Here is a 27,104-nt window from a genome sequence, read left to right as displayed (position 1 = left end):
CCTTTGCTCTGCTTCTCTGTCTTGTTGAAACATTTGGATCCCAATTTTTAGGGCAATCTTCTTAGGAACAGCTCCATGAAAATCAGTGTGACTACTACCCAACATGCAAAGTGAACACTCAGTTCTCTCATGGGGATCACATGTTTTCTTTGCAGCAGAATTGTCAAAAAGATAGTGAGATTACAGACTGTTCGCTGTAAAAGCATCATGAGTGGGTTTACACATACAGTCTCATGCCTCTGGCATGTGGCAACACCAGGAGTGCTCATTAGATAGCGAAAAAACATCCAAATGCAGATAAAGCATTTGCATGGAAGCACAGCCCATTGAGATTATGCAACTGAAACATGGCCTGGCATTCCCTGGTATGTGAGTGGTATCCTCCCTTATGCAGCTCTCGAAATAGTGGAATTTTGCTCTGCACTGCTCACTATTTTTAACAGACCTGATTAGATGCTGTGCTATTGTGTGTTGGTTCAGCTGCTGCCAATGGTACCACACCAGCCTGCGCCCTGAAATAATTCGCTGTAAATCAGAGAATAGTCTTTCTCAATGGCACAGCCAGCAGATGTCCTAAGGACCTGACTGGGTGCCCACCACCATATGGTGAGATAAAGAAAGAGACAATGAAGCATTTAACCAGCATTTCTGACTAGCAAGAACACTTCAGTGGTAGCCCTGGTGCAGTTCAATGCAGTCTTATCAAGAGTTTGAAACCGGGGAAGCAAATGTGGTACAGCAGAGGATAAAAAAGCACAGGAGCACCAGCAGTGGCTGTGGACAACATGGTAAAGTTTGCAAGCAGAAGGGAAGAACAGTGTGGAGAACAGAGTGGAGAACAGTGCCATGAGCAACTATGCAATCAGCTGAAGCATTGTTTGAACATTTTGAAGGCTTCTGATGAGTACAGCACTCCATGACTCGACTGCTGGTGGTTAAATAGTGACAAGCGTTGCTGAACTTTGCCCCAGGTAGCTCCGCAAAGGGTTTGGAAATGGAAAGGTGGGTGACACAACCTGTGCGTGTTTCCTGAATGCGCTTTGATTCCCAACGGACAGTGAGTCGTGGAGGGTGATAAATTACAGTATTTCTGCATGGGTGTAAGAAGCTGTAAGTTTTAAATCATGGGCCTAGGGTGCTTACTGCTTGCCGCATTTTCAAAAGACAGTTTACACCATAGTGCATAAATATTGGTGTTACAAGACATACTTCTGCTACCTTCATTTCACTAAAGCATGGTATAATTCAGAATGAGAGCTGGTTTTGGGGCTTGTTCCTCAGCTACCATTGACCTCATAGTTAGGAAGTCTAATGTCATTTTTAATAATCTCTAAAGCATTTAAGGAGTACTTTTTATTTCTCTGTGTCTGCTTAATTTTAAGCTCCATAGGTCATGTTGTGACTAAAAAAAAAGAGTAAGCTAGATTTTTTTTTTCCCAGTTATAAGTCAGACATCACAGGCTATAAGGAGCATTTTGGAAACACTCTGTTTACCAGAGAAAACAGGGAGAACCTGAGTTTAGTGCACTGATAGAGATCATTTGTTATAACTCATCATGCACCCTGTTGCCATAATAGCGCTGGCTTTACTCTCCCATGCTTGCCTTCACTGAGGACAGTCTGCAGCAACCTGCCAGAAAATATCTTGACACACACAATTGCACTGAGCAATTCTGTTTATTATTCTTCATATGAAAATCTCTCATTCATATGAAAATTTGGACACATAGGTGCTTTTCTTTAGTGCTCGATGATAACCTCATTTCTTGTACATTGCATCAGCTCAGGCTAGAACTTGCCTGCATACTTATTTTTCTGTAAGCTTCCATGATATGTATACAAACAGATATTATGAAAAGATCTTATTTTTTTAAAACTTCTCTTTATTTTTACATTTAATGAGGACAAACAAGATGAATATTCATGACAAAGTATAAAGTCATATCCTGTCCTCAAAACAAATAAAAGATAGTGTTTAAGAGTTTAAAAAAAGTATTTTAGAAACACTGTATTTCCAAAATTTCTCATTACAGAAAATTCACATCTTTTAGAAAAGTAGAGTTCAATATCCTTGTGTATTAAGCCACATTATGAAAGTATGTCGTTTTTTTACACCTTTACTTCAAGAAATCTGTCTCTGCATTGCTCGCTATCTTTAAGTAACCTGCTGATGGAGTCAACAGCCTCCATAATATGCAGTATACACAGTTACAAACAATTTGAAGTTATATTACAAAATATACAGTAGTTCCTTTTTACATTTTTATAGATAAACATTGCATAGTTTTCAAATATGTAATATATAACACAATCATGAGCCTTTTTCTCTATAACTTATGAAAACTTCTGTACACTCCAACAATTATAAATAAAGTGTAAATATCTTTTAGTAAGAGTAAGGGGGGAAAATATACCAAGACATATTGTGCTGTCAAGTGAAAAACAGAAATATTTGTTGGAATCTGCTTAACACAATGGAACAATATGGCTTGGAACAAGAAGAGATCATAGGGGAAATGTTACTATGAGGAACCTAAAGTACTGATATGTCTGACAATTATTATCCCGATTCTTTTGTAAGAATCACTTTCTCACAGTTATTATCACTGTTCTTGATGGCTGTGCTTCAAGATGCAAAATAAGGTGCATGTTGTTTAAGAAATGAGTAAAAGTAGACTAAAATGTTTCCTCTTTCAATGAGTGCTCAATGGAAACTTGAGATAACTTGGAAAGAATTCTGACTATTTTTCTCATATTTTTCCTAAAGAAACAAGGCATGGGAAATGCACACAGGATTTTAAAGAAACAGGCTCTAAAAGCATCCAAAATTGTGAGAATAAAATTAAGAAGAATTATTGAAGATATCAAAATTCGACTTTAAAAAAAAGATGTTGACAAAATTCTTTTCAACTCCATGAAGAACAAGGAAAATAACTTTTGAAAGAATAGTTTGACATAGCTCTGCTGTTTGCTACTACACTCCAAAAGAGCAGAACTGTACCAAAAGTATATCTTTTTAAAATTCACTCAGATTCTAAGCGTTTTGTCACTGGTTCACAGTTACAGAAACAATTGGAATCTCAGTGTGCATGCAGTTTGCAAACACATTTTCGGCAACATAGTTTGCCAGTTTGAATGTCAGTTTAATAAAGTAAATGAAAACAATTTCCACTTCTAAAATGTATGTATTTACCTAATAGCCAAATTCAACCTACTGAATTCCAAGCTCTGCAGAAAACAGCTATTCAGAAGTAAATGTGTTCTAGCAGCACTGAGTGGCTACAACATACTAAGGGTCTTCTCAGTGTTTCCATTACAGATTTAATTTAAAACTCAGCCACTTAAACTGGCTCTAAATGACTCTTGGCCTACACTGAATCACCTATTTTTTTAACATTACTGATTGGACTTAAGGAATTATCCCATACTCACTAATATCTGAGCAATTGAAGGCTGGTAGAAGTATTCAGTGCATCTTTGAAATGCTCTTTTCCTGATACTGAAATTATGCCTTGTCAGCCCATGATTCAGAACAACCTCATAAACATTACTAAAACATCAGTAATGGTAAAATTTGAGCATAAGCAGCTTCCCACCAAGTATTACTCTACCTATGGATTTGCTACACATGATAGTGACTAGATTAGTTATGGATTTTATGTGGGATTTGGATTGCTACATACAATTGTCAGTAAAATTCACATTATTTCCAAGGAGGGTGGTTCAGAGCACAAAGGGATGGTGAACAACCCTTTCTCTTCAGTAAACATTACCATACGTCCCGTGCTAGCCATAATCTGCTCTGTAGGTTCCCTCTTTTGTAGCTCTAAAGCCAGTCTTCACCACTACTCTGAAAACTCATTTTGTGGCTCAGGCAAATGGAGCCACAGCTGAACACAGATCTGTCATCAGCCCAGACTGGGGCGGCTGTCTCCTCCCCTACACTGGTCACTTGTTCTTCCTTCTGCACCGTTCCTCTGGTTGTGGAATTACATGGTGAACAGGATTGAAGAGGACCATCTAGAGGGAGGAATGGCAACACAACCACATCCTGAGTCAGTCAAGACCTTTGGTAGCCACTTGATGCCTCTAAACACAGTACAGAGGGAGCAGTAATTACTTTCATGGCCTTTATCTTGAAATAACAAAAGATTATAACTTCTGCTCCCAGTGTTAAAGGAGACAGAGAGGGCTTCAAATGGGCTTATGTACACCCTTATACCAGAGTAGGATTCCAAGAGCTTCTGAACGATATCCCAGCATTTCATTTTCCTTCACGCATATAGAATAGATTTTGTCCACTCTAGGAAAACTGTTTTCCATTTTGACCACTGCAAATAGACCAATGAAAACATTAGGATTCCCCTTTTTATTTATCTTTTTTTCCTTTTTTTTTTTTTTTTTAATTTCCAGAGCTTTTTAGGTATTATAAAGTAACTTCTGCTGAATAAGTCGGTACATTAGATAGGTTGTTCTACAAATGCATTGTTTTTTTGTTTGTTAAGTTTGAATTGATTACCACTCCTTTCATCTCTCTCTTCATGGGACTACAGCAGGATTTCTTTTGTTTGCTACTGATAGCATTGGAGGAAGGCACCTCATAGTAGATCCTCTGTGAGCAAATCTGTCATTAGCTTTGCAACCGAGCGCAGATTTTCTAGGGAGTCTGTCAAGCTTGTTTGACTCCATTCCTTGATGGGTGATGTATCACTGGTTTCAGAAACCTAACAAAATGTTCACTCTGTCCTCAGTGTATAGTCCAAGGTAGTTTTGAAGAGCCTGACTGTCCTATGCTGTATTTCTGCTAATATGGGTTGATCCGCTACTATAAGGCTGTGTTATTTGTGACTGTTTTGTCAACAGAAGCTGCAGCTGGTGCTCTTCTTCCACCTCTTTCTTCATCAGCCATTGCCATGGTGTTTTCATAAACCTCTGTAGTTTTTAGTTGCTTGTCTTTGGCACCTTCCTGTTCAGCATTGACTTTGCAACACTTGCAGAAGCCACAGCAGTGTTTCCCACAAAAGGCAAGTGAAGCCATAATTATGTTGTCCCAGGGCTCTAGGGAGTACATCCAGATGGGTAGGAAATCCCAGTTTTGGAGCTTTTCAGGCAGCGAATGTGGTCGCCTTTTCTGCATAACATTAATTACAACCACAGCAATAAAAAGAGCGCATAGGGGAAGGCAAACACCCAAAAGGACTGGCCACCCTGCCAGTGACAGACCAAATACAAACAAAGGCAAAAGAAAGAAGCAGACTAGAAGATAAAATATAGCAAACCATCTGTACTGGGCTGATGTGTTTCCCAAGGTCTTGGCCATGCGAATTGGCAGCCGGGTATAAGGTATTGGGTAAAACAGAATAATCCCAGAGACATTGAAGAAAAAGTGGCACAAGGCAATCTGAAAGAAAAAATATTTGAGAAGTTCATTAGCCAAAAGGCCTTTAAAATGCTCCTACTGACATTTTAATAACTTCCAGTGGCACTCAGACTCCATAGTTTCCCTTTCCTTACTCCCTACTCTTGTTTGTTGTCTTTCATGCTATTTCACTGCAGGGGCTTTCCTAGCACAAAACAAGGACTCGGTAACGCCTCACACATTGTAAAGATCACTGCCTACAAACACAAGCCAGGCCTAGAGCGGATGTCAGATCCCCCTGCAGATGAAGTCTTAAAATGCAGCTTCCAAGTGCAAGAAACGGAGTCCATCAGAAACAAAGCTGAAACACCAAACAGGTCTCAGCAAACAGTTCTGGTGTTAGTAAGGCATGGGAACTGTGTGAGAATTGCTCATTGTTGGGTTCTGCATCCATAATTTTTATTGAAAATATGGGAAGTGTAAATTAGATATTACACAGAGGCTATTTAAAATTTTTAATGATACAGACCTGGATTTTACAAAATTTAGCTATAAGTTTATAGGGCACTGAGGAGGTTCCTGGAATAGGACTTTGTCTGGGTCATTCAATTCACATATTTCAATTTTTTTTTAAAAAAATAAGCATCAAGAGACATCCTCTTGCTAAAGCTTTCAGAAATTGCTTAGACGGAATAAGGATATACTGAACAAAACAGTACATTCCTTTCTTACCTTATCTTCATTCTGTAACTGTTATCAGACCAAAGTAAATATGAAAGTACAGAAGTTTATTTTTAAAGTGTATTATAAAACCAGCATGTTATCATGAAATCTGAGCTTTATCAAGATAGCATCTTCTCATGATTACATCTGTTGCATCATGCCTGAGGACAATAAAATGGCTTCACTAATTTTCTTGATTTATTTGGGCTAGTAAAAAACATTTGTCTTATTCACAAAGGAAACGTCATTATCTTTTCCCTCTTTGATGGAGAATGTTCATTCAAATGTGATCCACTGCCAGGTTCTTTACCAGGTGGAAAATGGGAGGCCAAAGCCAAGCTGCCTATTTTTCAAACAGTTTGAGGCAACAAGAAATTTAATAAAATACACTGAGATTACATTTACAATGAGAAAAATACATGATGCTCACTGCAACCTTGGATAGACAGAGAGCTTGCCAGTTTAAGGCCTTCAGTTAGGTTACAGGAGTCTCTGTACACTGCATGAACTGAGTCGGGGTCCTGAGAAGAGACCTTACAGAAATCAGTAACCCTAAGAGGGTTGTCAGATATATGGGCACTGAATTCCAAGCTGCAGAGACCCCATGCTCAGGGGTCAAGTGGCCCACCCTGCCTCAGTTCTGAATTAATTCACTCAGACCAAGCCAATTTATGAAAGTAAGATTTAACTGTATATTGATATTCTGGGAATGTTTAACAACCTTTTTGCTCTAGCAGTTGAAATGAATGAGCTGTCAATAACAGTACACACAAAATCAGGCATGACATCCATGGCATAATTGCATCAGATCAAATTTTGCCAGGTTTTTCTTCAGAAAGATTGTAACTTCTAAATGAAGTCAAGGAAGCATTGGCTTATACTGACCTGTAGTGAATATTTTAATGTACTCCCTGGACTTGCTAAAGCTGCAAGTATAGCTGTCGTGGTTGTGCCAATGTTAGCTCCTAAGGTAAGGGGATAAGAGCGCTCAATGCTTATAACGCCAATGCCTGTGAGAAAAGAAGCAGGATTGAATTGGCTTCAGGAAAACAGAGAAGATAAAACATGGGGATATAGAACACAGTACTGACAACTTACCAACAAGGGGTGTAATAGCAGATGTGAAAACAGAACTACTTTGGACAACAAAGGTCATACCAGCCCCTGCAAGCATAGCCAGGTATCCAGCTAACCAAGTAAAAGGAAATGGGAAATCTAAAAGAATAGAGGGAGAACACTGTTGTTAGTATAACAGAATGCTCTGTGTAACAGTAACACACTAGTGAAGACTATTAAGCATTCAAAATATAGATATATTTTTTGCCTATTTTCTCTTAAATGGCAATTTGGGGTCAGAGTCAGTCCTACTACTCTGATTTATTCTGTTGGCTGCACTCCTTCTCCAGCCTTCCACCACTGGATGCACTTTGAGATGTGTACTAGACTAGGTAGACATTCGTCCTAACCAAGGGTAGCATACATGTTATAATGGAATGAGGTATCAGAAACGTTTTCACAGAGGTCAACACAAAACCCAGTAAGTGTCTTGAGAGCCTTGGTTTCAGCAACCAGGCACCTTCTGCATGAGTCAGATCTTCAGAAAGCTCTGAGGAGCATCCTTAGAAAATCAGGTGGTTTGTTCTAACTAGTTTCAAGCAGATCATCTCCTAAAAATTTACTTGTTAGCTCTTGTGAAGAAAACTAAACACGCTGATTAGAAAAACTAGGCACAATGGTCCCCTGCAGTCTGCAGATGTATGAATGAGCTGAGAAATGAGAACTTAATCAGTTGGGAAGACACAGAGGAACACTGAGCAGCTCAGAAATGAAATAAACAGTAACTGGCAGCTGTTTACTTTCTCCCCCTTGTTTTTAATTCAGACCCTATTCTTTGTCCAGGAGAAGAGAAGAGAGCTTGGGGACCACTTTGTTGCCTTCCCCATTTCCGTGAACCTTCTCCTCAACCATAGCCTGGGATCTATACCAGGACTGCTTTTCGCTGCTACAGGTTCCAATCTCTGCATTCAAGAGAGTATGCAGGAAAAGCAGCCAAGCAAAAAAACCTCCAACATTTGCACTCAGTGGATCCAAGCTGAAAAAAACCCTGGAGAGCACAGGGTAAGACAGAAAATACCACTATTGAAAGCTGCCTTATCCTACTGAAGAGAGGGTTAGGCAGTGGAACAGGACAAGATCATTAATTACTACAAACTTTTGTCAACTTACTTTGGAAGGAACATGGAGGCTCTGTGCCAGAACTGGCAATCACGGTCTCGGCACTTCAGTGCTATCTTTTGAGGATGGGAACATTACATTTCTAACAGCTAATGATTATACATCAAGAAACAGAGCCTGGACTTTGGTCTCTGATGCTGTTAATCTGCTACATTTCTCAATCAAGCCACTCACTGTTAGATTTTTAAAAGAAAGAAAAAAATATTCTTGGGAGAAAAAATGTGTGTGGGGGGTGATTTTCATTCAATACTATTTTCTTTAAACTATTTTATGTTATCTGCCAGAATGGGAAATATCAATAAATGTGTTCAGTGTCCTTGTCATTCCTGAAAACAATCCTCAGAAAAAGCAGATAATTACCAGTGTTGATTGTCTTCTTGATAACACTCGCCACTTGTCCTTTAAGCACAGAGTTTAATAGCTTAACGATCATTATCAAACAGGAGCACAGAACAAGCAGAGACAAAGCCAGAAGGATAAGACCGATGCCAAGATCAGGCAGGTCTGAGTTTACAAAGAGATGCTGGCCTGAAAAAGAAATGGAAAATTAATTAGCCTAGCCACATTTTTGCTTGTGATCCTAACTAAGCCCAGCCCTGGTTTTTGTACATGTCACTTAAAAAATGGGACCAAAGCACACACAGCTTGAGGGGTTGATGCAAAGAGGGAAAATGCCACATCCCTTGCTCCACACAAAAGCTGTGCCTGAGTGGGGCAGGAGAAGCTCTTGTATGGACATGCTTGTAAAACACACAGCAGGCACCCCAACAGAGCAGGCAGGAGCTGGGTGACCATGTACAAGGTAGAGAAGTACAATGGCAGGAGAAAGTTTTAGAGTGCTCCAAGCTGGATGGTGGGTCAGGTTTTCCCAGAGGTGGCTGCGTGCCTGAGAAGGGCCATTGAAACTCCTGCAGGGCATGCATAGGGATGGAGATATCCAAGAAACCATTACAGCAAAGTAACCATAGCTCCAAGCCATCTGAACAGCGAGGGTGACATGATACTGAAGACCTCAATTACTGATATCAAGGAGCATGGAAAGAGATCCATCTGCAGCCAGATACCATGATAATGCTGGTAACTCCAGCTGCATAGCTATAGCAGAGCACAAGCTCCTCAGACAACATCTGCACCAGTACCATTTGTCCATATGCAGGTAAGGGCTTCCTGATACACCTCTGAAGTGGTCTGTTAACACCATCAAAAAGCTATATACATATGTAAAGATATTGCCATAGAAGAAAGAATTCTACTACTTACATTTAGTGATATAGTCTGTTTCAGTTACATTCTTGAGAGTCCATGTCATGTTTCCATCAGGCCAGCAAAAGTCAGGAGATGTGCAGTTTTCTGGAAATCGAATTGTGACATTCTGCAGTGTCTAAAGATCGCCAGACAGAGCAGATAGTTCAGTCATTTACAACCTTTTATTAAGAGCTCATATAAAGTGTTAGGTTTTTACTACAAGCAAGGATTCATCAACTAAAGGCAGATTTGTAAGCTGGCACCACATTAATGCCAAGGTGAAACTTATGCATTCTTCAAATAAATCATTGTGCTGTTACCCAAGCCAATTAGTACAACATTTAAAGATCCAAATATCCCCAAAATCTTCTACATTGTAATAACCATAGCACCAAACCATTAATAGTTAAGAACCTTAACTGCTGATGACAGTTAGTGGAGTGAGGCGTATATAAGGCTGCAGTTGCAAGACAGTGACATTCCTTTTCCAGGTAGCACCACAGCTTCCTTGGTCAAAGAAAGACCCCTTTACTGTCATCTCAACAGCAGTTAATGGTCTGGTGAGTACTACACCAGGGCTGTGATTCAGAATGCTACAATAGTAGTGCAGCCTTTGTTGCTGGATGAGCACAAGCTGCTCGTGCTGCCTTCCTGTGCCTCAGTTTCCCTGTCTGTAGAAACAGAAGTGCTGCTACCACTTTCTTTTTAATGTTCAAACGCTATCTAACAGCTAATTACAAGAACTATGAATTGCATTATTATTATGGAGCTGAACCTAAATTTCTATTTATATTACATTAAAACCTTCCTTATACGGACTCTTAGCCCAGACGTACTGCATTCTGACACCAAGACCATAAGTCCTTATGCAGACTAAGGAAGAGTTCGTTGACTGAGCTGTACTTCCACATGAGAGCAACTAACAGCCAAATGGACTCTGAACCACACTGTTGAACAGCAGGTATCTTTTAAACATGTTTGAGTGATTTTCTTTTGTAGAAATGGAGAACAAGAAATCGGGGTACTGCCTACAGACACCTGCATTCTCAATACCTTCCAGCTGATGCACGTGGGCAAGGATGGGAGTGGATCTAGTGCCCCCACACCGGGGCTCCAGCCTCCCCGTCATGTCAGCCTTTACAAACACAGAACAATCTTTTTTCTGGCCTTCCTGAATTTTTTTCAAACATCTGAGTTTCAAAGCAGCTGCATTAGATCAAAATGTTTATGTTTTGCTTTAAACATATTTGCCCCACCAAGTTAAAGTCAAACTGTTATGGGGTTCATATGTTTTTGTAGTTTGACTATATCCTTGAGCAGTAGGTACACAGCCAAAATATAGACAAGCACAATATAAAACCATGTATATAGAAATATACATTTCCTTCAGCCTACACTTTCCACGTAGCGTAGTTTCCTGTCCTCTGTAGAACTTGGGGGCTCAGCACGGGCTGGAGTCTGACAGCAGGGCAGCTGCCCAAGCCCCCTGCCCCCCCCCCCAAGGTGAAACACCCAGATACTCAGCAGTGTAACCCGAGCAGAGTTTCAGATGAGCACAGCTCTGCTCCTGGCACTATCTCCCTAGCTAGCATTTCACTGGCCATCCAGACTATCATTCAATAGGAGCTGGGCACTTCATTTCAACCTCCACTATGTGTTCTTAAGTATCTCCTGCCTCAGCACTTCAGGAATTACTTTTCTATACATGGCAGCAAGTACAACTAATAACTTTAATTAGAGAATCAAAGGATATTTTATGCTCTAATTACTAGTTAGCTGAACAATGGAAACCAAACACTCAGCTCCACAGTTTATCAAAATACTCATAGGTGTCAATCTGGGTAAGAGATTCCTCCAAGCTGCAGTGCTGTTTGAAGAACAACAGGGCACAGCCCCACAGAGGCTTTCTTCAAGGGCAGTTTTCCAAGAAAGCTGCAAATAACCAGCTACCACCAGATCACCCTAACATATGTAAAACTAAAACTTATTAGATCAGTAAATAAACGGTGTTCGGAAAGATCTTTTCTTTGACCTATGTTGCAGATTTTTTTCCACTTTCAAGGAGTCAGTAGTATCACAGTTTAAAGACATTTGTGTGTGTGAAAGGAATGAAAGACTTGGCTCCAAACCAGCAGTACTGATAAGTGAGGGCCTGTATGGTACCAAAAGTAGCCAGGTAAAGGTCACCACTGGTGACCATCCTTTGTTTAAGTGGAGGAAAAACTACCTTAAATTGTTTTCATTCTTTTTCTGCTGAAAAAAACCCCCATCATTTAAAAATCTAAGTTCACAATATTATGATAAGGATTGTCAGCTACAGATCAGTAATTCACTTCCTGAGGTACCTGACAATTAATTTAGCATAATACTCACCACATTGGTTTCAGTTACACACCAGATCTTGACCAGGCTTTTGTTTTTTGCTGATTCATCATTAGTAGCAATTGCATTTATTACTGATTTATCAAGCTTAAAAAAAAAAAAAAAAGAAGAAGAAGAAGAAGAAAAATTTAAAAAATGCATTATTCCAACTTACATCACAAACTTCTGTTCAGCTCTACTCAAACAACCCCCTTTGGAATCCCAACCATGATAAGCCTGCATGATCATCTCTAGTGCTGGAGCTGCCCAATATGTAGGAGGGGGTTTACTCTGACAAAAAGGCACAACTCTACACACACAAATACTGTGTCTCATTCTCCCCAAATCATCCACCACTTCATCTCTCCCTTTCTGTTTAATCAACTGCCTGACTGTATTTACTGCCATTTTAGAACATGTGTTCTTTCCCCCCTGGCCTCTAGATGCATGCAATTATGTCAGGTCCTACACTGATTTTCTGGCTGTGCCAGGTTGTCTCAGCTGGTACTGTCTGCCAATGTCTAGGCAACAGGCTGCCTTCCCATCCATCTCACATGGCTGTATTTGTCCTCACCTGCCTTCTCCTTCTTCCTGGCTAGGTCTGTCATCATCAAGGTGAAATGCAGGGGAAATAGAAACAGGAACTATAGAGCTGGGGTTTTAGGAAATGTGAATAAAAAGAATTCATCTGCTAATGAGCTTTAAGCCAAGGACATAGAGAAAGAAGTGGGAACCCTTCTCATATTCAGAGCATTTTGATTAGCTGTGACTGAACCAAGTAAGCAGCTTGCTTGAAGTGAGAAGAGCTTACCTCAATGATGAGCTTTGTAAAGGGGTCTGTGATAACTTTTAGTAGCTCAGGGGCATCTTCACCACTTTCAAGATGAAAGGACTCAACTATAACATTGGTGAGATGGTAAAGATAGCCAGAAATAACTTCAATGGGCAACAGTGCAAACACAGCAAGCCAGTTAAAGAAATCATGGATTGTTGCCCCAGCAAAGGCCCTGCAAAAAGAAATTAAAAACCAGGATTGCTTTTAATTAGACAAAATATGTACAACATCAGTTGGGTATGAAAACATAGCAGTGGGGATGAAGCCCATTTCAAGGTGGGAATCATTTCATTTCCAGGGTCACAGGAGATGGCTACTTGGCTATGGAGCATTAAGTTGTTTCCACGCTGTTGACCAATTAAAGAGCCAGCCAGGTGAGTAAAACAAGAAAAACTAGAAAAGGCAAAAGAGATCCTTAACACAAGGCTGCCAAGAGTACTCATCTGAAAAAAGAAGTGGCTGTAGAGCCTACATTTGTTTTGTCTCTCACTTATTTTTGGCACATTTTTATTCCTCAGCCAGTCATTTCCTCTGGGACCTGTTCTCCCTGAATCCTGGGGCAAGAGAGCTTTGCAGCCCTCTCACGTGTTCCCGCAGGCAGCGGGAACAGCTGGTGTACAGCTCCCTCCCATCTTCTCCTCTGAAGCCTGAGGAGCCACAACTCTCCCCTCAGAGACTTTGGCGAAGAGTATTTCATATGTCCATTATGGCACAGATGACAAGGTACCAAAGTCTCCTATCTCTACCAAGTTTACTGCCCATCTCCAGCAAGCCGAAAGCTCTCTCAGTGGCAATGTCAAGTGGTGGTCTAAAAGCTGTCACTTTATGTGTTTGACAGCCAGAACACATAATTTCTCTACAGTTACCAGGTCTTGCTTACTGTAGACTTAAAAAACCTTCAAAATCGAAATCTTGTTTAAAGAGACTAGACAAAAATAATGTAATATTAACTTCTTATACAGCCCTCCAATAACTAAGACATAATAAAAGGTGGGTGGCATAGTGGGAGCAGCTGAAAATTTATCCTTGTGTAAGATCATTAAAAATGGTGGATCCTTACAAAACCACAAAACTTTTAAAGGAACCCAATATACTTTTCTTCAAGTATATGAAGCCATATATATAGGCAGCATCGTACCTTTGCCATGGCCATGCTTGTGACTTTCCTAACTAGAAAGGTTGAATGACTATAGTAGTGATAGGGAAAATGGAAGAAAACCTACAAAGAAGGAACAAACAACTTTTCAGGTGTAGTGTTTAAGTACAATACCTTCTAAATTCATTCCTGTCCCCAGCTTGCATGAGTGCCACAATCGTGTTTGTAACTGAGGTGCCAATGTTTGCTCCCATGATGATCGGAATAGCTGATTTAACAGTTAGCACTGGAAAGCAGAAAAGGAAGCACAGAATGAGAAAATCAGATCATCAGCAAGCTCTATGCTTCAATGAAGATTTCTATTAATGTCACTGAATCCGTGACTTCCCTTGATATCACTGGGATTAGGTGCTGTGATAAAAATGTTTGCTTTAATCAAATCCCATCGGAACATGACACTCCCATAGTCCTGACTGAAACTGCAGCCCATGGTTATCCCTTTTCACCACATATTGGAGGGCCAGAGTAAGATAAAGTCTCTTACTGCAGAATAAAGTCTACTTACTGCAGAATTTAGAAATGATGCCACAGAAACAGAAGAAGTTTAGTAACTGCCTAACATTAGAAAATTATGCAGATAATATCAAAATTAAGGCATTCAGTGCCAAGGCTTCCAAAGATTTTCATGGCAGCTGTGGTCTTACTATTATTACTAGTACTACTAGTATTGCTACTACTATTAATACTATCATTATTAATTTTTAAAATTTTATTTTATATCAAGGCAACAGCTGTGGAAAGCTCTTCCTGCAGTCTCTATTCTTACACCCAAAGCTTCCACAACTTGAACACGAGTGGGAATGTTTGCACTCCAGATAAGATTTATGAGTAATCTCTAGGAAGATAGTATAAGCAGACTTACATGTGGAGGACACCATGCTGACTATGATGGATGAGGAAGTACTGGAGCTCTGGACCATAACAGTCACCAGAACTCCAATCACCAATCCCGCGACAGGATTAGACAGCACTGAATCATCTTTAAATATGTCCCCTGCTGCTTTACCTACAAAAAATATATTCTCGGAGTGAGGGAAGTGCAAGGTAAAGTCTATAGAAATTATCAGTGTTTAATTAAAGATCATTTAACCCATTTAATTGATACATATATAGCCATGCTTGCTGGTCAAAAAAAGTACAAGGTGATGCAGCCCAGGGATCCAAATTTAGGTCCTGAACTCTCAGTTTCTCAGTTATTAGAGAATACTTTATATTCTCTCATTTCAGTGACTAAACAAGCTTTACTGAACTCTGCAGAGAAGTATATAAAACCATTACCATCAGAGGAAAGACTGTCACTCAAAATCCACATATGCATAGATTTAAATGCTATTACTTGGTATTTTTTATTACTGCCTCAAGGAAAACTATTTTAATAATACTCATTAATTCTGTCTCTGTAGCTTTCTGTGTTTCCAAAAATCCAAAATACTTCCACAGAAACTCATATGATAACCACTCCTGAACCCCTCATTTGAATTCAACCCTTGAAGATTGGCAAATGTAAAAAATACATTTCAATAGTTTTCATCTTTGATAGTTTTGGGGGATATTTCAGAGCTGGATGCTTTGGTCAAGAGCACAGTTTTCATATTTCAACTTGTTGAAATGTCTTTCACATATGACAGATTTATGCACAGATGTATCCATGTAAACTGTCACTAAAGTAACAGGAAACCACTAAGAAATCAGGGTCAATAACCACTACATCAACAGCTCTTTGGAATTTGAGGAAGAAAGGCCCTTCCAAACAAATGAAAGTCAGTCTTCAGTCAGAGCTACTCCTGAATCTCTGTCTCAACACATATGAAGAATGTTCTTGAAGAGTGAGAGTTGTAACTAAGTCGCTCAGATGAAATTTCCCTTCTTATTCAGTTTATTCTTAATATTTTAAACATTTTCATACCTCCTACCAGTTGGAAAGCAGAGCTCAGAACATCCAGAGAACACACAAACATGTAGAGCAATCCAAGCAGCATAATGAACTTCCCTATCCCGTAGAGTACACGAATGATTTTTCCTTTTGTATCCAATTCTGCAAAATAAATACATTATGCATAAAGGACTTGCTTGAACTGTTCTCTGGAACACTCTAGCACACAAGCAGAGTCTATGGAGACAAAGACAGTGCTGTGAATTCAATGTGTGATTAAATCCAAAATGTTCTTAATCACATTTTAACTGCAGAAGCAGGTATTTTGTTTACTTAATTTTACCACCAAAAAAAAGTTTTTTGGTATGTGACAAAAGCCTCATAAAACTTGAGATTGACCCTTCATTTTCTAGTGAACCTACTGAGTAAAGAAAGACAGGAGCCTGGATATAAAAACATAGTATTGTTGGACTGTATATATATCTCTTTGTGTTTTAAGGAAGGTAAGCAGCATGATTTCCAGATCCTTCTTAGCTGACTAAGCATAAGATCCCCATTAACTTTTAGAGAAGGTGAGAGAAGTGGTGGGAAAAAAATTGCAGGTAATTTATTTGTGGAGAAATGACTACCTGACCACTTGATTCCAGTGTCCTGCAGTTCCGGCAGAGCCCATGGGTCCTCTTCCTCTGGTCTTGTCTCATCTACCAAGGCTATTGTGGAAAATGCAGGTTGAATTTCCCCTTTATTTCCAAGTGAAGCCACATTGCCTGCTGAAAAAGAACATGTAAAAAATTGTTTAATTACTTTCCATCCTTTCCAAGGATCCCCAAAACTTATATACCTCTATAACTCACTGGTGAGCACGTTACCTTTGTGATTTTCTCCTTCTTTCCCAGCCATGTTCTGGTTTTGTTTGGAAGAGTCCCCAATATAGTTATTGGTTTCAGGCTTTTCTACCTCAGGCCAGGGAGCCATGATCTGTGACTAATAAAGTAGTGTTGATTAAAATGTGCATGCAGTCTGTATTCAACTTACAACAGGGTATGTGGGAGATATGATTAAGATTAAGAACAAAGGAGATGGAAATGAAATATAAGCAACTTGCCTTTGAGCACAACTTTTTACTAATCTTTATGAATTATTCCTTAATTTCTGAAATTGATTTCTCAATTATTTTTTAAATTACTGTTTATTTGTGTACGAAACTAAAAAAATTCTCTCCATCTCACATCTGCATTGTCATACACTTTTAACTGTCATGAAAGCAAAGATTCCTCTGCTTTCCAAACAGTAGGCATTTCTTCTCTTTAATTAATTTCAGCTCCTTTCAGGAAGAAGTCAGAGAACTGTTTTATTTTCTTCCACCATCTAGATTTAAGAAAGTGCCTTTACCAAACTGGTAATTCAATACATCGACCTTAGCAAAAAAGTTCTTCCCTAAACACTGCTTAGTTTGGGTCATGCAAGCTGAACACAATGTTCTTGTTGCCTTTACTGCTTCATTCCCATGGAAGCATGGAGAGGAGAACCCTGGACAAGGTGGAGGAAGAGCTCAGGGTTTCAAGTTCCAGAAGGATGCTTGCTGAATGCCTGGACAAGAGCATAGTTTGAGACCAGTGACCATTTGCAGGTCTATATTTGCCTGTAACTCACAGCTGATGCTGCAAATGAAGATGAGCTAGTGGCAGCAAGGTCCATCTCACCCACGTCATGTAGGATCTCCCTCTGACTCCTCATCCTTCCTGACCCCTTTTGAACATATTTGACATGCACCTCAACATTAATAAATAATAACTTAAAAAATAAGACTTTACATGGCCAACTCCTACCAATACCGGTGCAAGTACCCTTAATAAATCCTAGCCCAGGCACAAAAGAAGGCAAAACCTAGAAGAGTCCTACATATTTACTTCAATATTGGAAGCCAGAGGAAAGGGCATGAAAGAGGGGGAATGTGATCATGGAGAAACAAGCCAATATACACAATACTTCTATCTTTCTAGGCTTGTTGGTGAGCTCAGCCAGCACATCCAAAACTCAGTGGAAAGGATGGGAGAAGTGAACCCTACCCAGGAAAGCCTCACCTTCAGATCTGTTTCTTCTAACCTCTCTGCCACACGAGTCGATCAGTGCTGCTGGCAAAGCTGCCCCACAACCACCACGTCTGGCACCCTGTCACACTTCTGAAACACCGGTGAGCAAATTTGCTTCCTATGCTCCTCATAAACAAAGCCCCTGTGCCCAGCCTCCAAAAGTCAGAGTTGGTATCATGCTCCCGTAAACAAGGTTCAGCTATAAGCAGCAGCCACTCTAAGGGAGTATAATTAATCACTCATTTAATCATAATCCTTTATGTAGCTGGTGGTGAAAATGTTTTGTCCCTGCCCACATCAGTAAGCCACACATCCTCTTCCTTTTCCTGGGAAAGAAAAGGTCACAGACAAAATCACTCGTCTTACTGTAACAGAGGAGGGTATTGTTTGCTGGCACTCCACAAAGAAAAGAGTATCTCTCCTTCCTCATTAGCAGGAAAAGTTATTCTACAATTTCATTTGCAATATCTATGCTTTTACATGTTCTTTATCTGTGGTGTAAGAACCATAGCAGCTCCCAAGATACACAAAGATCTTAAAATAGATGAAAGTCACTCTTGCTTGTTTCAACAAGGGTTTCCATTTGCTTGAAGCAAATTCTTGCATTTTCACCCAGGCCAAAACAACCACCAACCCCACCTACGTCAGAACATCCCCATCTTGTTAAACGAGTTTCATTTATACATGTTCAGCATTTAAAGAGCTATTAAAAAAATAACTGCTCTGCACAAGTTCTTCTTAAGTGAAATGCAATCACGAAAATGCACTGGGAAGTCAATTGGTGAAATTGCATTGACAATGTATTCCAACCATGAAGACACAGAATATGCTGGACACCACTACTCCTAGAGATGCCATCAGTACTTCTACAGTTCTTCTCTTACACTCAGTATGGAAATGAAGGATTCAGCCTGCATGATTATTGTATGGAAACTGAACTAATGCATTCACTAAAGAAACAGGAGCTCAAAAACTTCGCCAGAAAAACAGCCCCGTGTCTCCTCAACAAACTCATTCAAGAATTCAGCAGAGTATTTTTTCATAAGCATCTCCCATATTCCTGAGGTGCTCAGGATCCCACAGGTATGTCACGTATTATTATGGGTTTTGCTTTATGTGATCAAATGCCATAGAATGAGAGTTGATCACCTCTGTGGAGGAAGTTTTTGTATAGGTGTGTATGTAAAGTTATTCATATGAGCCGTAGTCAACCTCTGATTTGAGAAGGCAGATTTGAATACTTGAGGTCTTTACAGCTTTTCTTCAAGCATTGGATTTACAGAGGTTTAAGTAGAACAGCCTGTTCTGTGTGAGTGGTATCAAGGCGTGATGAAAGCAAAACCATCTAGATCCTTGAAGCACTACCAAAGCTGTCATCTTTTTCCAGATCCTGACTCTTGTTAAAAGGAACAGCTGAGAAGTTTAGAGACACCTGATACTATTTGCTGGAGTCCTGCTCACAGCTACTTACTGTTAATTAATCACTGTGCTACAAGGATAATCTACATTCTACAGTTTTCCCTTCAAAGAATTCTTCCTTGGCCCAAATACAAGCATTAGCGTCTTGATAAAACACTCAGCAGAAGATGTGTGTGCTGCAGAGCAGGGGGGTGACAAAGCTGATTGCATTGCTCCCTGGCAGCTCACATGTGCCTTTGGAAAGGCTGACGTCAGGCGCTGGGTTAAAGACCAACATCCTTGATGCAAGATATAAATGACAATGAAAACCGTATTAGTGGTTTACTTTTGAACACTGAAGACAACTATGCTGCAAAGGAACATGTTAGAGAATGGGCCAATGACAGCACACACTGCAAAAACTTGCTGCATTCAGCTGGACGCACAGGTCCAGGTCCAGAGGTGGGACAGCCACAATTGCTGGATGAGGTGCTGGAATGATGAGCTCTGCCCACCCCTGTGCCAGCCTGGTTCTCTCCTTGGCTGGCAGGACACCAACCAGGGTGCCTGCACCCAGGGTGAAGTCATGGAGCTCACATCCGGATTCACATCAGCACTTTGGATATCCTCCTGTTCGGAGCTGTGCTGAAATGGAAGCTAATTTCCTCCCGAAAGTGGCAGGTCACAATATGCTATGCATATTGCAAAGGTCTGAAAACTAATGCCTGCACAAACTGTAATCCAGTCCGTTTTGGTGAACCTTGTGGCAAATCCTCTCACACCATCATGTGTGCTTCTTTTGTTGTAAGTATAGTCTTTCCTTGTCTTTGGGAAATGCTAACTATGTGTGACATCCTTTCTAACTTCAAAAGAAACTGAACCATCTCCCTCTGATAGATGGAAATAATCAGTGGCATTCAAATTTTAAAATAAACTGTGAGGGAGGAAAAAAGTCAGAGCCAAGTGGTCTCCCATGGTTTTTATATCCATACTGACTCTCTCACTGCAGTATTTCAAAGAGTTAAAGTCCCTGAGGAATTATCTGAGCAACACTAGGTGTCACACAGCTGCCCTATATTGCATTCCTCAGTGACTCACTGGGCTGTAACAGCTTTGCCTCTGTTGCAGGGCTGCACTCTTGGTGCTTTGCAGATTTAAACTAGAAACAGTTGTTGATGTATTTGTTTAGCTGGATTTAACACAGAGAAAATGAACTACCACTTGCATGTGCCCAGGTGGTATTGTTCGTACCTCTCCACCCATGACAGCTCACCAAAAGGCCACCTTGTGCCTGAAATAAGAGCTACGAACCAGGAAGCCTTAAAGAAATCTCAATCCTGGGGAACAGATCCAGTCAAACCAACATGAAATAAAAAGTACTGAAGAAAATAGCAGTATTTTCGAAATTAACTGGTAATAACTGCAACAACTGCCAACATGACCATACATATTGCTTAAGCTATCTACAGATTGCTTAAGCAGCTCCATATAAGGCTGTGGGTTTAGCCAAGCTTTCCTCATTTTCTCTCTCTCCCTCTCCTCCTTCTCTCTCAGTTTTCTACAAAAATACATCACTTCCTTATCATTCACCATAGAGCTATGGTTTTTATGTTAAAAAGGGATTTATCAGCTAATCTGATATCCGACTATATGACAGTAAACATGAATATTTACCACACATACTTCATAAGGATAAATACCAAGCTACATGGCAATCTTTCTCGTATAAAGTTTGAAAAAATATTGTCTTTTCCCCCTCAAAATATATAATTTGCAACATAGAAGCACATCATGTAGACACAGAAAAAGAAAGATCCTTAGCCAGCACAAATTCATTCAGTAGTTTTACATCAGCTGATAGTTTTGCCCCAGAACCTGCTCCATGGCAGCCACAAAGCCCCAGGTGCAACAGAACCAGTAACAACTTAAATAAACACCCTCAATGATTCAGCCTTACTAGGAGCAAGTCTTTTCTCTGGCACCAGCCACTTCCCTGGGGCTTTTTCTTTGGATAAGTTAGCAGACTTAACCAGGATGTAAACTTTTAACTCATGTAGTAGAAAAGGAAAAAAAAGATATTTGAAAACTACAAAAAAAAGAGCATTGTACTCGCTGTTTATCCCTATGGATTCCTGAAATTCACTCCTCACAAGCCTGAATCTAACACATAGCAAAACTAAAAAAAATCACATGAAACAAAATAGCAAAAAGAACTAATTTCTAAGGAAGTGTAGAGAGAGATGAATTCCAAACATTAATTTTTGAGTTCACAACTAAGAAAAGCACTGGAAACTAACACTGAGGAGCCAGAGCCAGGAAATATCAGTGAACTACTTGAAATACCTAGTAGGTGTTTAAATAAAACAATTGCTTTTTCAGAATAAAGCAACAAGAAAATTAAAAACCCCACCAGCAAGGAAATAGAACAGATCTACCCCTTCCCAAAGACAAAACATGCAGTAAAGAATAGAGAGAGGAAAAAGTAATGACATTAAAAAGACTTACTGATCTAATGGAAGAGCTGATAATAAAAGTTACTGAGAAACCAGCTGATTGCCTACTGCCACATTAGTTGAGCAAACTACATTAGACTAATGTATTCCTTTTACCTCCGTGTATCAAACCAAATTAGCATAAGAAAATGTTTCCATCAAGAATAGCCTGACACGGCTGTGGTGAGGAACACAGACTTTACACAAGATCTATGCTAACACACGAACTGACCGTATTCCCTTCCAATGTTTCATTAATAAAATCCTATACATTTTCCAGTATCCAATACCACTGATTACTGTGACTTAAAATCTCACTTCTTTTCAATCCAAATAATAGTTAAACTAATACTTTCTTTTGCTATAGGCAGTTAATTCTGCCTCGGTTTTTGGTTGGGTTTTTTTGGGGGCAGCTGCTAACAAAATGCTTTTTTTCTTTATCATATTCCATAAAAAAAAACCCTAGCTGTTCACAGGAAAAAAAACCACAGTTTGACTTCAGAACTATTTTTTTGTCACTTCCTTAAAACATAAATGCAGTTGAAAGAAAACAAGGTGAAAATGCTAGCAATTGAATGACATTTCATATGCCACTACAGTTCCCTGTGTTAGCTCTCTGTTGCCATTCCTTAAGTTGCAAAAGCAGAACTTCAGATTTGCAAGCTAAACAAGCTCAAAGAAGAAGAAAACTCAGTCGTTCTTACTTACCACGTCTTTATTCCCAGACAACAGAGTGAATGGATCAACTGAGCAGCCACTGAAACCTGCAATATATATAGACAGGTGTTGAGCAAAGTTTGCTTTCATCACTGCACACTAACATTCCTATTTTACAGTCCAGAGGCACTGCCTACCTGCAACTTAATGATCACAATAAAACTTTTTTTAGCAGGAGTGGGCAGCAACCAGGACTGATAAAACTACAGGCTATTTCACACTTATCACATTCTAAAAAATGTCCCATCAGCATTTAAGTACAAGTTACAAATGTGTTCATGTGAGTGCTGAGGAACGGTTTGTTCCAGCATGAAAAATTGCTGTCCACCTGATCATTCAGTAATCTTTTTTCCAATAATAATTTTCCAAAAATATTTTGCAATCTCAAAAGTCTGTCAAAAGGGTGTGAAGGAGATGTAGTACTGTTATTTGTCTGTTCAGGTGCCTATTAATCTACCTTAGAACAGAAGTGAAGGAGAATCAGATAAAAAGCAATGTAAGTAGGAAACACGTAAGAACTTCTCAGAACAGAGGATGGAGTTTCATTCTTATCGGTGCTCAATGTTTGCAATTAAGGCAAGCTCATTAGCATTTTGGCTGTGGCTCTCCTTCCAAATGAGATTTAAAGATGTAAGGACACTTTTAATAATCAAATTCAAAATACCAGTGATGAAGACCACTGAATGATAAATACATATGTTATTCAATAAATACCATGTGGCATTATAGATTAGACAAAGCAGTCACCAGCATTGCTGCCTGTTCTACTGATGAACTTAATGAGGAGCTGGGGGGGGGGGGCTGCATTAGGCACTGTACTTTATTATTTTTTGAATTTTTTCTTTTTCAACAGGCAACTTATACTGAGCAAATAAGCTGTAAACTATCTGCCTAATCAGCAGATCTGCTTTGTCTGCTTGTGCGCAGTCATATCTCCCAGCAGCTTAGTGACTTAGTAACACAGTAAAATAAAACTCTTGCTTTTGCACGTTTCAGTCCCATGGAAACACTCAGCCTTTGGAGCAGTGAGTCAGAACTCACCCTTCTCCTGCGTCGGCATCAGAAATGTTTAATAAGCGGTGACCATGAAAGCTTCCACAGCCCCTCATGCAGCATCACATCCTGGCAGTGGAACCACCAAGCACCTCCTCTGTCTGCAGCGACTCTGCTGGTGTCGACCCCACTGCCCACACCATACTGGGCAGGGCTCATGTTGTAGCCCAAGGATGGAAGCACCAGCCCTGCCTCGTCCTCCCCACCTGCAGTTTACACAGAGGTGGAAAGGATGGAAAGGAAACTGATTTTTCTTCTGTGCAAAGTGGAGAACTGTCCAAAAGTGGAAATTAGCAATAGAAAATGGACCCAGTGTCTACCTTGGTGGTTCACAAGAGAAGGTTTCTTAACAGAACTGTACTTTAACTTTGCACCTAAAAATAGTAGGTTTTAATTGATGCCCTCATGTAGGAAATCAAGTGGATCTTTTAACTGGGAATCCTTGTATTTCCCTGAGCTGTGGTTTATTCTCTACGGAGTCACTGTGAAACCCAACTCTGACAGTGGGAAGGTATGAGATGTGTACACTTCAAGTATCCCATCGTGGCTCAACCAAAGTACGATGACGTCTTCCACAGCATTTTTATTCCAACGCTGCTCATTCCATTTGCTAAGCACAATCCTATGCACTGACCAAGTAAACATGTTAGAAATGGAACAATTCTATATCAGACCCACTGAACTCCCAAAAAGAGCTTTAGGAAAATAAAACCAGCTACTTGTACAAAGGCAGGCAACCTACAGTCTGTCTTTGGCAGTGCAGGGTGGACCTTCTACAGAGTCACTCTGGAAGAACCTCCGTAAGTACCTAGCAATGAGGGATGAAAGTGGGTGTTATTTGTCCCAGAAGCCTTCCCTTCATTCAGAATCAGAGGAGAAGAGGCTGAAATCCTTCCCAGGACAGCAGGGCAATCAGAGTGATAGTCCAGAGTGCTTTTCTTGCATCTGGCACTGATTCAAAAGATGCTGTTTCTGCTAAGGAAGAATAACCAAATGCTCTATCTTCCCCCTTTAGAGATTACTTAGAAGCAACTGAACTAATTTAAAAAAATATTCTTGGATAGGAAACATTTAGTAAAATAAGGCAAGCAAGCAAATTTCAAGGCTCCTGATTTCATCTAATAAGGTACTGGATTACTCTGCAAGCTATTTGCAACACTACCTGTGAGAGTCTAGTACTTAACAGGAAGTACAAACACAGAAAATGTTTCAAACACAGAATAAGAAAAAAATTCCAAGCATGTGCAAATTTTGTGAGAGGTGAACTCTGTCCTGTCACTGTTATATGTTGCAAGAAGTTATAGCACAGGCAACAAACACGTCTACATAGCAGAGAGCTGGGCTACAAGCTCCCTTGTAGATCTGCCCCACAAAAAGGATGCTTGGTGCAAGTATCAACCCCATCCATGTCTAAGACCCAGGCCCTAGTACAATAAATCAAGTGCATCTTAGTCTCAACCAAAACAAAAATAATTAAAGGAAAGTAAAAGAACAGCCATCCATCCTGCAAAGGTGTCAGAGCAGCCCAAGATACATATTTACTAACAATAATACATTATGAGATTTGCTCTTTTAGTAGACACAGCTTCAAAGGACAGCACGCATGAGCATGGCTCTCAGCTAACATCAGAGAGAAACTCTCTCTCATAAAATTTAATTTAATTTTATTTTCAATATTCCACAAAGCCAAAGAAAGCACTAAGTAAGTGCTAAACACTTACTGTGCATTTAAGATGGTGGGAATCTAGAAAACAGCTACGTGGCTCTTTACCAAAGAGAATTGGTATTGTTTCCATCATCTAGAAACACCATTGTCTATATTATCTTGTTCAGAAACCTTGAAGAAGTCTAGTTGTCTACATTTGGGAACAACATGAGTATAAATCAGCCTTCCCTCTTATGGATATGTAAAACACAAAGCCCTGATCATTAAAGAGAGAGGCCAGAGCTGATTTCAGTGGGAATTACAGACAGAACAGTTATTTGTATTACTATACTGTGAATTTTATCTCACATAAATGATATACAAGGAAATTAATGGAGTTACAGTAGTCAATGTATTTCCAAAGCTGAGTAATGAATAAAGTCATAAAGAGACAGCATTCAAAAGAGCCAATGCCAGGAATTGGAGGGTGAAATAAAACAAGAAGTGAATGAGTCACAAAGAGAAAAGTTACAGAAAGGGGTTTCAGACATAAAAAGGAAAATAAATATTTCAACACAGGAAAGACAGTTTTTATGGAAGAATAATATGGCAAACAATTTTAAACAGTAGTGTTCGTTTGATCTTATAATAATTGAGCAGCACCTTCACCACAGAATGAGTTTATTCTCATTACTACCATGTCTCAAAAGTTTTTGTCAATTCAAATGCGTCCTTGGGACATGAGTTAAGAGGGTTATTTTGTTTACATCTTCCATGATTATGTTTCCCACTAAAGTCACTTATTACAACTGTTTTTATTCCTCCTGAAGTGTCTGATTTTGACTTCCTGTTTAGTAGATATTTTGCTACTAAGATGCACCAGCACCCACTCTCAGCATTTACCAATGTGTAAGAGATTGTTCGTCTGGAGCCTGCAGTACAGGCAGTGGTGGTGGTGGGTCCAGGGCAGGGGGTGTTCTGCACAGCCCTGCAGCCAGGCACCAAGCACTTCCAACCCACTCACAGGGAAGGACTGGCCAGAGGCAAAAAGGTACAGACTAAAACATGGTATGTGTGAAAAAATAGCACCAACAGTAGACTGAATTTGAGTTCAGTCAGAATGCTAAAAATGTGAATCATATCACTGCTTTGACCACTAAATCCCAGAAAAATTTTTAAATCTTTTCTTACCATAGCTGTTCAAAACTTTTATTGCTTGTGTTAAACATGTAACTAAGAATTTTAAAATAAGCCTGTTAAAAAAAATCCCCAAAACAAAGACCTGATAATGTTTTAGGACTAGAAATTTTTAATCACAAAAGAAACCCAATCTTATCTTGCTAACCTTTCCTACACTTTTTATAGTCTATTCCCTTACCTTGCCCCCACACCACACCCCTCTTCTCCCTGCTTCTGTTCACTCTCACAACCAATCTTATATTCCACATCCTCCTGTTGCCTCCCACTTTGGACACATATTCATGAATGCAAATAATGTCTTCCCAACAAACAAGTAATGGGGGAAGAGGAAGAGAAGAAGCAAAGGGAAATGTGAGAGTTCTTAAATAAATAATAATACTCACACTCTTATGTAAACCTTAATTTACAGATTCAAGTGCTTTGGGAAAGTAGGCATTCTTGACTCCTTTTTTATTCACAGACAGTTAGAAGCTATCTGTATTTTAAGAAATCCATTGTTTTCTTCCTACCCAATTTGTTAACTCTTGGCTGACACTGGACATGGTGTTGCTGGTAGCAGGACAAGCAAGTATAATTACCAGCAGCCAGTTGAGCATGTTTACAAAGAAAAGAAGCTTCATCTCACCTTTCCAACCTGTACACTCCTTCTGCACCTGCGTTGTACAGCCTGCTGGCCTCCACACATTGCCTACGGACCAGCTGCTCAGATTCCGTAGCTG

General features: G+C 39.7%; 1 protein-coding gene across 5 annotated transcripts; it reads right to left on the bottom strand.

The window, feature by feature from the left end:
• Window positions 1-1,866: 1,866 nt before the first annotated feature.
• On the bottom strand, window positions 1,867-27,104 carry SLC34A2 (solute carrier family 34 member 2). Of its 5 annotated transcripts, none has more exons than XM_027643022.1 (14): window positions 27,011-27,104; window positions 22,479-22,534; window positions 16,657-16,771; window positions 16,417-16,557; window positions 15,821-15,949; window positions 14,777-14,920; window positions 14,029-14,140; window positions 12,735-12,930; window positions 11,936-12,031; window positions 9,578-9,698; window positions 8,678-8,845; window positions 7,181-7,297; window positions 6,968-7,092; window positions 1,867-5,401 (listed from the first exon to the last, which is right to left on the bottom strand). In XM_027643022.1, exons 3-14 carry the CDS (start codon window positions 16,760-16,762, stop codon window positions 4,826-4,828), a joined length of 2,031 nt encoding a protein of 676 aa, XP_027498823.1. In that variant the 5' UTR covers window positions 16,763-16,771; window positions 22,479-22,534; window positions 27,011-27,104; the 3' UTR covers window positions 1,867-4,825. The 5 variants fall into 5 exon arrangements, with proteins under 5 accessions (XP_027498823.1, XP_027498822.1, XP_027498820.1 ...); XM_027643021.1 differs by lacking the exon at window positions 27,011-27,104 and adding an exon at window positions 22,625-22,708; XM_027643019.1 differs by lacking the exon at window positions 27,011-27,104 and having other exon boundaries at window positions 22,479-22,613.

This window comes from Corapipo altera, unplaced genomic scaffold (assembly GCF_003945725.1).
Source record: "Corapipo altera isolate COAL_440 unplaced genomic scaffold, ASM394572v1 22, whole genome shotgun sequence".
Taxonomy (NCBI): domain Eukaryota; kingdom Metazoa; phylum Chordata; class Aves; order Passeriformes; family Pipridae; genus Corapipo; species Corapipo altera.
The sequence above is the reverse complement of the archived record's forward strand: the minus strand, read 5'-3'. Positions and strand labels throughout refer to the sequence as shown.